At 38.2% G+C, this 13,005-nt stretch overlaps 1 protein-coding gene across 3 annotated transcripts in view; it reads left to right on the top strand.

Annotated features, from left to right (window-relative positions):
* The first annotated feature begins 1,221 nt into the window (after positions 1 to 1,221).
* The window catches only part of LOC148331200 (uncharacterized), a 44,328-nt gene continuing 32,544 nt past the window's right edge, over positions 1,222 to 13,005 (top strand). For all 3 annotated transcript variants that reach the window (XM_088304908.1, XM_088304907.1, XM_088304906.1), the window contains exons 1-2: positions 1,222 to 1,597; positions 9,441 to 10,165. In XM_088304908.1, the coding sequence (XP_088161034.1) occupies positions 1,519 to 1,597; positions 9,441 to 10,165 (804 nt within the window). In that variant the 5' untranslated portion in view covers positions 1,222 to 1,518. The remainder of the gene's footprint in view (positions 1,598 to 9,440; positions 10,166 to 13,005) is intronic.

Raw genomic sequence — 13,005 nt, 5'->3', positions numbered from 1 at the left:
CCCCCCCTCTTGTAATGATGTAATGGTATGCCCCAGTAGCAGGCGGGAGGCTCGTGTTACGTGATGTCAGAATAAGGAAATACAGGCTTGAACGCATACTGCTGTCTCACATCTCTTCATACACAAACAGTTGATAGTGGCGACTTTGACATGTTCTGAGGCCATTTTTGTCGTTTGCCCGTTTTGCGAGTAGGTTCATCACACGCACCAGGGCCGATTTGTGGGCCGGACTAAAATCAACCTCGTGCCTTTGTTATTCAAACACTTTTTTAAAATTCGTCACCCCCCCCGGAAAAAAAAAATGGGCGTCCGGCAGGCCGGATAGTTCCGTCCCCAGGAAGGACTGCCCAGCTCTGCAAATGAAAGAGCATTTACCATTATTGTCCAGCAGCCTTGTTTGCTTGGTTTTTGCTAACAACCGTTTAAGTTTTGCCTGCACTCTTGCCTTGCCCGCTTCACTGCACTTGGATCCGCGCATCTTTGCGCGACTTCACCACACCGAACCTTGACAGAATGACCTGAGCCAAAAGCGGCCAAGTGGGAAGCCATTCAACCACACCGCTAAGGCTGTGTAAGGCCTACACTGATTTGTGTGTCACATCCAGATAGAAATGCCTGGAAGTAAAAGCTGAAACAATGTCTTCAATGCATCTTTTGATGGCAAACACAAATGTTTTTAGTTTGCAGCAAGAAACGAGACACTGAAGAATTAAAGATTTCTAAAAGAAATGAAAGAAAATACAATAACAACTTTGTTCTCCCATGTTGACATGTTCTTTGAGTTCTGTCTCAGATGTCATGTAAGTCATTCGTGACCGTGAATGAAACATACTGTCCTATTTTAAAATGGCACAATTCTTGAAACTATTTCAAAAAATGCTCTCTGAAATTACAGCATATGTTTCATCTGTTTATAAAATGTTTTTTTGTTTGTTTGTGGTCGGAAAAACGAAAGCTGCTAATTGTTACAATCACAATTCTGACCACGTGTTACATGGCTTTGGGTGCTTCATTATTTTCACTCACTAACTTGAGTGGAAACTATTTTCCATAACTACAAGGTAAGAGTTGATGCAGCCAGAATTAATTTCCTGCTTCACTTTAGATGTATGTCTTTTGGGCCTAAAAGCCTCCATTGTGACTCCTCCTCCACCTCTTGTCACTTGCTCTTTGCCGCATTCCTCTTTCCCCACTATCTCACTCCCTTCGGCAGTGCGCCAGTCCTCTTCCTTTTTCTCTCATGAATTCAACTTCTCCTGTTGGAGCCTGCCCCCATTTATTTCCATCAGCTGGAGGACCTGAAAACATCCACACACACTCTGACATGGGCATCCTGACCCTACACAAGGACACGGGAAATGCAGTCAAGCATAGTCAACAACTTTTTCTTCCATTTTGAGGAAGAAGAAATCTCGACAACACAAGGAATCCTTGAGGAACTTTATTGTTAGTTATTTTTTTTGCTTCAAAATTAAGTGATAAAGTGAAGTTTCTATATATTCCATTAACAGTAACAACATGAGCGTAAAGAAGAAAAAGAGTGGCCTGATTATCAGTTGGCAGAAGTCATTCTCCATCCTGGCTCCTTGGAGGAAAGGTACAGTCAATCTTTGCCAGTTGTGTTGACATGATTATTCTTGTCTCAATGTGTTTATGTTGGACATTGTGCGTTGACCTAAAATCTGCTGATTGAATTAATTTATAGACGATCAGAATCAATTCTTTCACATCCGCATAGGATTAGTCTCAGTCATTTTGACGAGTGAACAATAATATTGGCAGAATAACTGCTTCTGCCACTCCTTAGTTTTTCTGTCAACCCATCACCTTTCATTAAAACATTGGGGTCAGACTTAATATTTTGAATAGCTATGTGAAAAAAAATCCAAGTAACTGTTCAAAATTTTACTTAAAAGTGTTCCGGGGAGTCTGCTAAATAGTTTACTTACTATAATATATGGAGGGAGAAACATTGCACTATATTGGACATCTGATGTGTCATCACTTTATCTGATTAAAAGATCATTGTTTGTAAGTGCAAACAGCTGCCCGTTTTGACATACACCAAACTCTGAACAACATTACATAGCACTTGTCATGATTCATATTCTCAATATAAAAGTCACTACACTTTGAAAGTGTCCAGAGGGATGGAACAGTATTGTATGATTTGCGAAATAGTTCAATTTTTTTCTTTCTAATCCTAGTGTCAGGTTGCGGCACATTCCATGTACAAGCCTCACTTGGATATCGCTTTCAGTTCATTTACTGTATGAGCGTCCACACCTGCCATGCAAGAATCCTTCCATTTTGTTGCGCAAAGATCACGCTTTTTGCAATGATTCTTCTTTCCATTGTTCACAATATCACTCAGCGTTTTAGTCCTAGTTTTCAAGTATAGCGTAGGCGATATAGCAGTGCAGCAGGGTGCAGCTCTTAGTTGGAGATTTCTGGTGAGCCTATGTTATCATTTTAAAGCTGACGAAGACAGGAATGGAAGAGGCCTATGAGCTGGAAAAGACTAACTCCCTATCTCTACAAGAATTTTCCACCTCCTCAGAACTTGTATGTGAATGCTGAGTATTACTGATATTGAGTTAAATAGCCAATTAAATGAACATCTGCACTTAAATAATAATAATAATAATAATAATGATTAATTTGTCTTTTGTGTTGTGAACTTGCTGTAACTGTACCCATTAAAATTAGGAAAAACATTTGGATTTTCTGTGAATTTCTCCATGTATGAAAGATGATATAGCTATATATTTTTTTCTTTCCCCGCAAACATTTAACCTTGTGATGTTTTGAGGGATTGACAATAAAACTGTAAACATTCAGTGGGACCAATCCCTGCATTGAAGGAAGTTCCACGACTCCTAAACATTCTTTTCTTATCCAAATGATTTTGATAAGCCACAGTTGAGTAGGGACTGGGGAGGCATTTTGATAAAGACTGGGAGTCTGGGTCTCATCCTTGAGTTTGATGACACGACAGTCAAGAAAATGGTGGAAAACAGAGATGGCACTTGAGAAACAAGTGAGAACTTGGGCAGAACTGGTAGAAATATACAGTAGGTGATAGTAGTATTCAGCTGATAATTGCTTAAAACAAACTAGTAAAAATATAGCTATACTTTTAGCAATGAACGTAATTCTCTTGGCAACAGAGCATTTGTCACAGCCAGCACTCTTGTTTGAACGCAATTACTTTCAATAAGTGCTTTGAAAACCTGAGAACGTAAGGGTTAGAAAAGAGGGCAGTTTACACTAATTAAGTCAGAAAGGCCCACTAAAGCAAATAAAGTGTAAAAGATTGTTTATTTGTGCAGAATGTTTTGCTATTTTTTCCTCTCAGAAAAGCCCTTCTTACTGTCTATAGGTTTGATAGAAAGTTATCATGTAAAAAAAACATTTCTCCCTTTAATAATCTACAGTACATGTGTTACGTGCAGAGCATTAAAATGCAATGAGATCCTGCGAGTGGAAACAAAAGTGCAACCAAATCAGATATGAGTTTTGAAAAATACAAGTAAAGTCAAATCTATCTATATAGACCTTAATCACATAAAAGTCTCAAAAGGCTTCACATGCCCGCAGTTGACGAATATCAATAGCATTCCCTGACACCACAGAAGAGCAAGAAAAAAACTGCCGGAAAAACATCGGGGGAAAAATGAGAAAACTTGAGATGGGGCCGCAGATGTGGGAATCCCCTTTTCATGCATTAGATCATCTTAATCTATCTACAAATAAACATTTGGTAAATTTAAACACTAATTTACATATTTTTTAGTCATGAGTAGTTAAATTGTCATTCACCTTCACTAATTTTATTTCAAATCATAGTTTGGTGAATTTTTCTGTTGTGCTGGTGGAATGAAAAATGTATGAATAAAACTTGTGCATACACAATGAGAAACCTAAACACAAGATTAATCATGCAGTATGAGAGCACCTGCGCAATGTGACTTTAAACTTTGTCTATGCTTGACAAAAACAGGTTTTATTGGATCTTTTCATCCAAATTCCACAAAATCAACAAAGTCCTTTCATCTGCAAATGACAGTGTTTTTCCAACCCTAATACAACTTTTTCCTGTTCACCACCCAGAATATTAACCATGGGGCTATGACCCAATTGCACATTGGGGATACAAAAATATTTGTCTGTTTTTGACCTATCCACTCAGAATGTGAGGGGCCAACTGAGCCCACCTTTCCACCTATAGGGAGTCTTGCACGTCACTCAGATGAAAAACTTCCCCCTTGTGATATAACATGTAAGATTATTTATAATTGGGTGTCTTCTGGATGAAAATAACACAAGTGTGTGAGTCTGATTGTAGTTAGTTGTGTTTGACTATTTTGAAAATGCTTGAAGTTTGCAATGTGGTCAGACATTTTTGAGGAGACAATCATTCGCACCATTCTAATGAATCCTTATAATTTATTGTATTTAAAGTAGTGCTGTCAAGTGATTAATTTTTTTCTCACTAATTAATCACAAAAAATTCCATGATTAATTGCGATTAATCACATTTTTCAACTACTATTTTTTGCGATGCTTATAACAGATATTTACCTAAATAATATCTTGGAATTGATGCAAAACCTAACCTGCATGTTTTTGGAATGTGGGAGGAAACCGGAGTACCCGGAGAAAACCCTGCATGCAGACAGGGGGAAAACATGCAAACTCCAAACAGGGAGAACAAAGCCTAGATTGGAACCCAGACCTCTCCACCGTGAAGCTCTTGTGCGAACCAGTTAACTGTCGGGTTGCCCCAAAAAGAAATACATATATTTCAAATTAACATGTCACAATGCCTTTCAGCTTTTGATTCAACAAATAAAATGGCACTTAGACATAAACTTTGGCATGACGATGAATAATTTTGAGGCGCACTGAATGGAAGGTTCAGGAATTTTACCAATATTATTACCTAAATAATATTATTTAGGAAATAATATTGGTAAAATTCCTGATCCTTCCATCCATTTGACTTGATGATTGTTTTGGTTACCTAGCTTATAGTTATTAGAAACATGCATTGCAGTCTTGACATGAAAACAGGCCAAAACAGTGCTTTCAACTCATTGTATTTGAAAGTGTACTTAATGTTGTTCTCGTGCATGTAAAAGCAATAAATAGCGCTGTTTTTATTGACTTCAACACCTGTTGACCAATTTTTGCCTTCATCCTCTCAGACAGCAGAAATGCTTTGTTGTTAGAGTGCTCCAGCTTCAGGCAAGGCATTCCATGTAACACCTGTATAGTCCTGAGAACTTTGGAGGACACTCAAGTGAATCACAATACCAATGGTGTGAGGAATGTGCTATTTATTTGACAGGAAATGGTGAGAACTTTTTTCGACAATAAACAGCATAGGATTAGTCATGTTTGGGAGGATGACCTATTTGTAATTATACGTTGTCAGTCTAAGGCAAGCTCACAGACAGGCAATAGACCAAGTCACTCATTGGAGACAATTACAGGTCCGCGTGCCAAGCCTGTATGTGTTGTGTGGGAGCGACGACTAGATCAGAGCAACACCTGTCTGGATGGCAGTGGTCGTTTAAGGCGTATAATTTAAGTAAACCAGGTGTTTGTTTAATTACCAGTAAGCCACTGGAGACTATAGCTTCACTAAATACTTACAGGTTGAACCAGAGTAACCCCCCCCCCGCCATGCTACTGACCTGATAGACTTAAAGGGGAAGTCAACCCAAACATTTTCTTTACAAGAATATGTTCTTTGCAGTAGAAACACGGCATGCTGGTTAATATCGTGTTTGTGGAATATGAGTTCAGCTGTGAAATCCATCCATTTTGGTACATCCTGGGGGGGAGGCAGCCATTTTGTCACTTGATGTCGACTGTCACGGCGCGCCTGTAGCTAAGATAGGCTTCAGCACCCCCGCGACCCTCGTGAGGATAAGCGACTTAGATAATGGATGGACAATATCAGGAGTTCCTGTTCATGATTACACAGAAAATAAATTACAGAGTTAAATAATATATGACGTCAGAATACAGTGTCGTAAGCTACATGGAGTGCACAGTATATGCACAGAAACCAGGATCAAAGCATATGAGTGCTGAAATTTGGCCCAATTTCAACCTCATGTTACGTTTGGCATTCCAACCTTGTTCCAGGGGTGGGAGTATTTCATTTTCAAAAGGACAGGCCCCAGTGAGAAAAGAACAAAGAAAGCCATCTTATTTTCACCACTTGCCTGGGAAAATGTTCTCCTCTCATTCCAACACACCTTTCTTAAAAGAAATGCTGAATTTTTCACAGAATACCACCTAACATTGTTGTTGGACTAAGAAGTGAACTGCAGTATTTTGCCTCCGGGCTGAGTGTTGAGTTTCATGGGCACTGCCTTGCTCTCGGTCATTTGAGGTTCGGTTTTAGGAAGGAGATAGCTAGCATCAGACTTGGTCTTTCCTGATCACTGCGTTGATCAATTTAGTGAGATACTATATATATTGAGATTTAAACCTATCCACCCTCTCTAAAATCAGCATTACAAAAAATAAAATAAAATACAGTGCCAGGGGAGACAACAGTTTTTAATTTCCCTTCTATGTTGTAAGCCATATTTGCATAAATCAGCTTACAAACCATTAAGTAAGGAATTCATTATTGCAGACTGCTGGTAAAACGAGTGAATTGTCAGTCTTGGGTTGCCAGTTGTTACAAATGGGAAAAGTTGTTGAAGGAGCTGAGACATACAGCCTGAGAAGGCCCCCTTCTAACATGACACAGCTGTGCTCACAAGGAATGGGACAAAACACTTGTCAACAAGTGCAAAAGTCTCATTGAGAGTTGCCTCAAAATGTTTTGGAACAAAATAAAGGTACCATCATTTTAGTCAAGGCCTTTGGTGTTTTTTTTTTTTTTTTTACAAAAGAATTTAATTGGACCACAACTGAAAACCACCGCCTGATTTTTACGAGTTAATTTTCACAAATGATTACTTTTATAATGTTAAAAGCATTTCAGAGTCCATTGTTTGTATTTTGGTCTTTAGTACAATAATAAAAAGTTAGCAAAATCTGCACATTTTTCAACTGCTTCAAACAAGACCTTGGGATGCATTTAATTTTTCATTTTTCCAGTTTAAGTTTTGGTGTTTTGTCTTCAAAACACTCTAAAACAATCTACTGTATAGTCTAACTAGTACACATAAATTTGTGTTTTAAATTTCTAATGATTAATTGCTAAACTCAGGTCCTCAGTTCTAGATAAAAAATACACAAGTCCTAAAAAAGTGTATTTATTCATGTTTGAGGTCAACAGGGGTGAAAAAACAGCTGAAAATAGGAAGCAAGCCTTTGGAAACTGATATGGTAAAAACACTACACTATCAGTGTTTTGGCAGAGTGACAGCAATTCAACAATAAGGTTATCAGAACAGTGGCATATTTGGAGGAAATGTAGATATGTGGCTGTATTTCTGAGAGATTAAGTTGGAAATCAAAACAATCTGCTTCAGGGGGAATTCTGCTGATGCTCGGATTTCAACATTGTGATATTTTTGCAGATTTGTTCAGATGCAGATCAATAGCCACTAAGCGTATTATGAACAAAGGCGTCAGACAGAGACACTTTGTTGTTAGTGGTAGGATTGACTTATACTCACCTAATCAATGTATATTTCTCCACTTTTAATACGCCACAAAACAGCAGCAACTATTACCATATTGTGTAACTGGTCTCATGTCCTGCTGCCTTCCATGCCAGTTATCACTTTTACACAGATGTTTATTCAGCTCCGTTAAACAATAATAATAATCCTCCCCATCGTGCTCATTTCCACCATATGACACGATTTAGTTTAACTTAGCACTCACTGTTTAGCATGTTAAACTCTATTCTGGCTCAATTTCTTTTAATTGCATCAACTACGTATATGAATAGTGCAATTAGGCTGTTATACACCTGCAACCCTAAAGACGACAAGGGGGATAGAAAATGGATGGATGGCTCGTAGCAGCATGGCTTCGGTCTCACAGTCAATGTGATGATGTTGAAATCAGAAAGACAAATTTATGTAATGTGTTAACAAAATGTGTTGACAAAAGAGTCCAAGTACCATGTTTATTTTCATCTTGACAATGGCAAAAAAAAATGATCATACACAATACTAAATTAAACAGAAGTCCATTACTTAGTGGAAATGGGCACTTTTTTGCAGTATAGGATTTACAGAACAAAATTGAAGCATACATTCATTCACATACATAACAAACATAACATTCCCATCTAGTATTGTGTATGTGGGGCCTGTGCTTCCACTGCAAATATCCACCACCCCCACCCCCATGTCCCACCACCACTTTGTCTAGCAAGCCTACATTTTCGACTAAGTAATAACACAACAGTCATTCTTTAAAAGGCTGTGTAAAGGGGGCTTATGTGGTCCATTTCTCCTCAAGTCTCCCTCCTCCAAAGTTCCCTTCAGAGTGGATAAAAGCTTCAGATTTACCACTTCAAAGAACTTTTAATCTCATATTTGCCTTGGCAGGAACTCAAATTCACCCTGTAGGAAGTCTCACAATTTGCCTTGTTGTTGAATTCATTGGCGTGCGGTGAGATTCATGGCTGGCGAAGCACCAACATTACAGTCAGAGTTATACATTTATAAAGTAAACAGAGTTGCGTGGCTACCTGACACAAGAAAGTATATATCAACATTCTTTTCACACTCACACAGTATTTTGTCATAAGCAGAATTGCCTTTCCAGCTGTTTGGAGAGAGTGTATTAGCCATTGTAATATCTTACTTGTTAAATTGACATGATGCCGTATTAAACTGTGGCCCCACCAAGTTAACTTCATGAAAAATTGTGGAAAAATAGCAGCATGGATACAACAATGACACAAAGGTGCATTCACATCACCTGCAATATATATAAATTCTATGGTGAAAGTATACAGTAGATATTCTTTATTAAAAAAAAACTAGACTATAATTTGGAATAAAATATCAGCAGCAAAAAACACCACTATCCACCACATGTAACAGCAGATTAAAAACTGCATTGAGTCTCTGCATGAAAGATGTTGTTTGGTTGAGGTTAGTGGTGAGTGGTGAGGGGGAAGGTTGGGTGTGCAGTGACACTTTGTCTCCCACAATGCTGTAATGTCTGATGGTGATGAACACAAAGGAGTGCCTCAAACACTCAGTTATGCTTCTGGGTGTAATGCAACAATTTGTCTTGGAGAGGGTGGGAAAAGTTGGTCAAGACGGCTGTGACTTTGATCTTTGTCCTCCCCTCAGCCTCTAGCTTTGAATTTTACTTAATTTCCTCTTTGTCCCAGTTTGTATTCATAACTGAATGGAGAACCAGATTATGTCATGATCAAAAGAAAATGCTCATGTTCTTGAAATTCCAATAAACAGTTGTTTTTTTTTTCTTCTTTGCAGGCAAAGTAGTCAGAGACACAGTACTGGACAGTGCAGTTGTGCTGACAAAAATGAAGCTATTCGGCAACTTCAATAATGGGCTTTCCGAGGTGGATATCTTCCCTTCCACCCAATCCGAAGCTTCTGAACAGAAGGTCTCATATCACTCCAAAGACTCTTTGGTGGATTTGCACCCTGATGACAAGCCAGAGCATGGTCAAACATACACCGGTGCAGACTACCTGTCAGGCATTTTCTCCGGTTCTCAGCTGACAAGGTTGTACAAGTTTGAGTCAGAGGACTCTGGAGTGGAGTTGTCAAGTGGTAACTCTCCATCTACTCCGACAGGCTCGGACCAAAACTTTGCTGTCCACAGTCGTGAGTCATCCTGTGACTTATCGAATTTAAACTCGGGCCCATCAACACATTCTAATGAGAAAACAAGACATAAACAAAACTCTGACATTTCACAGCCAGACGTTGAGATCAGATCTTCAGCCACAAGAAGTGAATTGCACGTTTGTGAGGATCTGGAAATGGATCAGTTTAGTACCCCGCCAGAAAACCCGGAGGGTGATGAGGAGACGATTGAAAAGCTCAAGAAGACAAAGAACTTCAAGGCTGGGAACCAGTCATTATCAGAAACTTTTAATAACACCGCAGACAATGACTTTGAGTCTTTAAAGGGGAGTAGCGCCTGTGACAACTTTGTCAAGTACATGGACAAATGTTGCATACTCAGTGAGGTGAGTTGACTGTCTTACAGTGTACAGTTTTTCATCATTCATTTGTAGGTTGGAATGATAGCAGTGAAACCAGCAGATCACAACAAAACAAAACACATCCATCCATCCATAAGTATAAACACAGACAGTCAATCATGAGCTAAACCCTTCTAAAACTGACAAACTACCGGTAATTGTTTGTGTCTGCCAAAGGGCAACATTTGCTAAATGTGTGGGTTGCGTGCCAGAAGTAAATTTTCCTTGCAAAAGTATGGGAACAGTGAAACAAATTAATCTATTTTCAAAATGGAATGAGAAGATACATTTTCAAACCACAGAGTGCGGCTGGTTGTTCCTCTTTGTGTGCCCTGCAATTGGCTGGCAACCAACTCTTGATGAACCATGCCTACTGCCTGAAGATAGCTGGGACAGGCTCCAGGCTCTCCTCTTGAGAGGAGAAGCGGCTTAGATAATTAAAGGATTGATCCTCAATTCAGCTTTTATTTCCATGTATTTGCATCTGGAACACTGCTCAGTGGGCATCCAAACATAGAGGGCAACCACACAAAAAAATTAAAGTAACGCTTTGTAAACTTTCTGTACGACCTGATTGATAGAGATCAGCTTAGCATAAGCATAGCAATAATGCATCCGACCTGAAAAATCTCTCTCTCTCTGTCACTCCCTCTTTCTCTCTTTATCTGTTAGGGTTGCATAATCTATCAAAAAAGAAATATTGATTTTGCGATAATCATATATATATATATATATATATATATATATATATATATATATATATATATATATATATGTATATGTATATGTATATGTATATGTATATATATGTATATGTATATGTATATATGGAGCCGCGGACCGGTGGGCCAGGGCAGGATTTAGACACTGCATTGGTCACCAGTCAATTGTTTGGCACATTATGCAGACCAAAGTCCTTATGAAGTCATGGCAGCTGTCTCAATGGCAGTACCCTGTGAGAGCTCCTGTAAGAATGCCCCACTGTTATGAGCCTTCTTGTCATGCAGCACCTATTCATCTATACCAGCAGACTGCATATTTCTCTGCAGTTAACTACCTACAAGCTATTCTCTACTTTTTCAGTGAAAACATTAGCCAATAGATTTCGATTCAACCCTTTCTCTGTATCATTTCTCCAAACACAAATTATTTAAATTGCTTCGAGGTTTTAATTTTTATATCCACTGACAAGTTTTAAGAATGTCACATGAGATACCTTCATAATGAGCACTAACTCAGTTTGTGTAGGCTGTGCAATAACAATTGAGACTGCCACAAAGGATTATTTTGCTAGTTGTCTCGTTACTGATAGTCGTTAAAATCAGTTGAGTATATGTAAATAGCAACATATCGCTTCTGCAAGCAGCTGTTATAATATAACCATCATCATCCCACAGCCTGAAGTATTTAAGGTATGTATTAATTAATGACAAAGACAATTAAGAATAATTTATTTAACCTCAATTAAACTTGCAGTTGTACCAGCATTCCTGACATATTTATAAATGATGGTGCAAACATTTTTATACATTTATATATATTTGGCCAGGCATAATGCCTTGATTTTTGCAAGATACCTCTGCAAATTTTTGCTAAATACTTCTGCTCCTACGACTACGTTCATAATTTGTCATACTGGACAGAGCATTTGATCTTACAAAAAATATACTAGAGCAACCATAAATACACTTTATCTTACCTGACTGTCTGCGGTCTGCCAGGGATGGTCAAGTTAAAATTCTTTTGACTTTTTCCTTAAAGGATATGAAGATCCAAGAATATATATATATATATATATATATATATATATATATATATATATATATATATATATATATATATATATATATATATATATATATATATATATATATATATATATAAATATATATATATATATATATATATATATATATATATATAAATTAAAGCGTTAACTCAAGATTAATTTAAATTCGGAAATATATAAATATATATAACAGTGGCGGGCCGTGCATTTCACACGAAGGCCTTCAGTGAAGTCCTACTTAGTCCCTCATAATAGTGTCATTTATGACACCACGGCTGGACAAATGAACACACTTACACAGTATTTAGTGAGTGTTGGACGACCAAGCATCTCTTGAAAGGTCCGTCTTGAAAATGGCCTCGCAGGTGTATCTGCAATTAAATCCACACTTTTCATTGTGGTTTAAAAAAAAACTAAAATATAGTTTACATCTTTGAACGGTCGCCAGTTACAACTTCCGGCTGTGTTGATTACGCATAGCACTCCCTCCACACGACTGAGTATCCAATCACAAAACGCGTTCATCACCTTCAGCGTAAGGCCAGCGAGAAGGCTCACTGTAACCGACTCGAGATCTGATTGACTATCGCAACTGTCTATCAACTCTGAAAGCTCATTGGCTTCGACAGAACAGATGCCCGCACGATTGTATCTGAAGGCCTCGGGCAAATAGTGCGTGCGCCAGGTATTGTGAATTCTGCCTGGCAACAGGAGCTAGCTGAATTCTGATTAGATAAAAACACTTACGAAAAAGCCAACACTAGGATGTAATATGACATCTATGTGAAGAATATGATCATGATTTCTTGATTATGATAGGCCATCAGAGAAGGCCTTGTAGGCCTTGACCACCCACCAATGATATATAATACAATTTGAAAAAAAAATTAAAATTGTCTGCTTTTGATGAGGAATAAGGCCACGCCCTCCTCCGCTCTCCCCATGTTTCTTGTAGAGTCACTAAAGGGACCGATTGCAAACTCTCCTTTGGAAATCATTGTACTTAAATTGTCCATAACCTCCAAAAACGGTGATC

The sequence above is a fragment of the Idiotropiscis lumnitzeri genome, chromosome 9, assembly GCF_059441095.1.
Source record: "Idiotropiscis lumnitzeri isolate Australia: NSW breed Sydney's pygmy pipehorse chromosome 9, RoL_Ilum_1.0, whole genome shotgun sequence".
In the NCBI taxonomy this organism is placed as follows: Eukaryota; Metazoa; Chordata; class Actinopteri; order Syngnathiformes; family Syngnathidae; genus Idiotropiscis; species Idiotropiscis lumnitzeri.
Note: the sequence above shows the minus strand (reverse complement) of the source record. Positions and strands in the feature narration are given on the sequence as shown.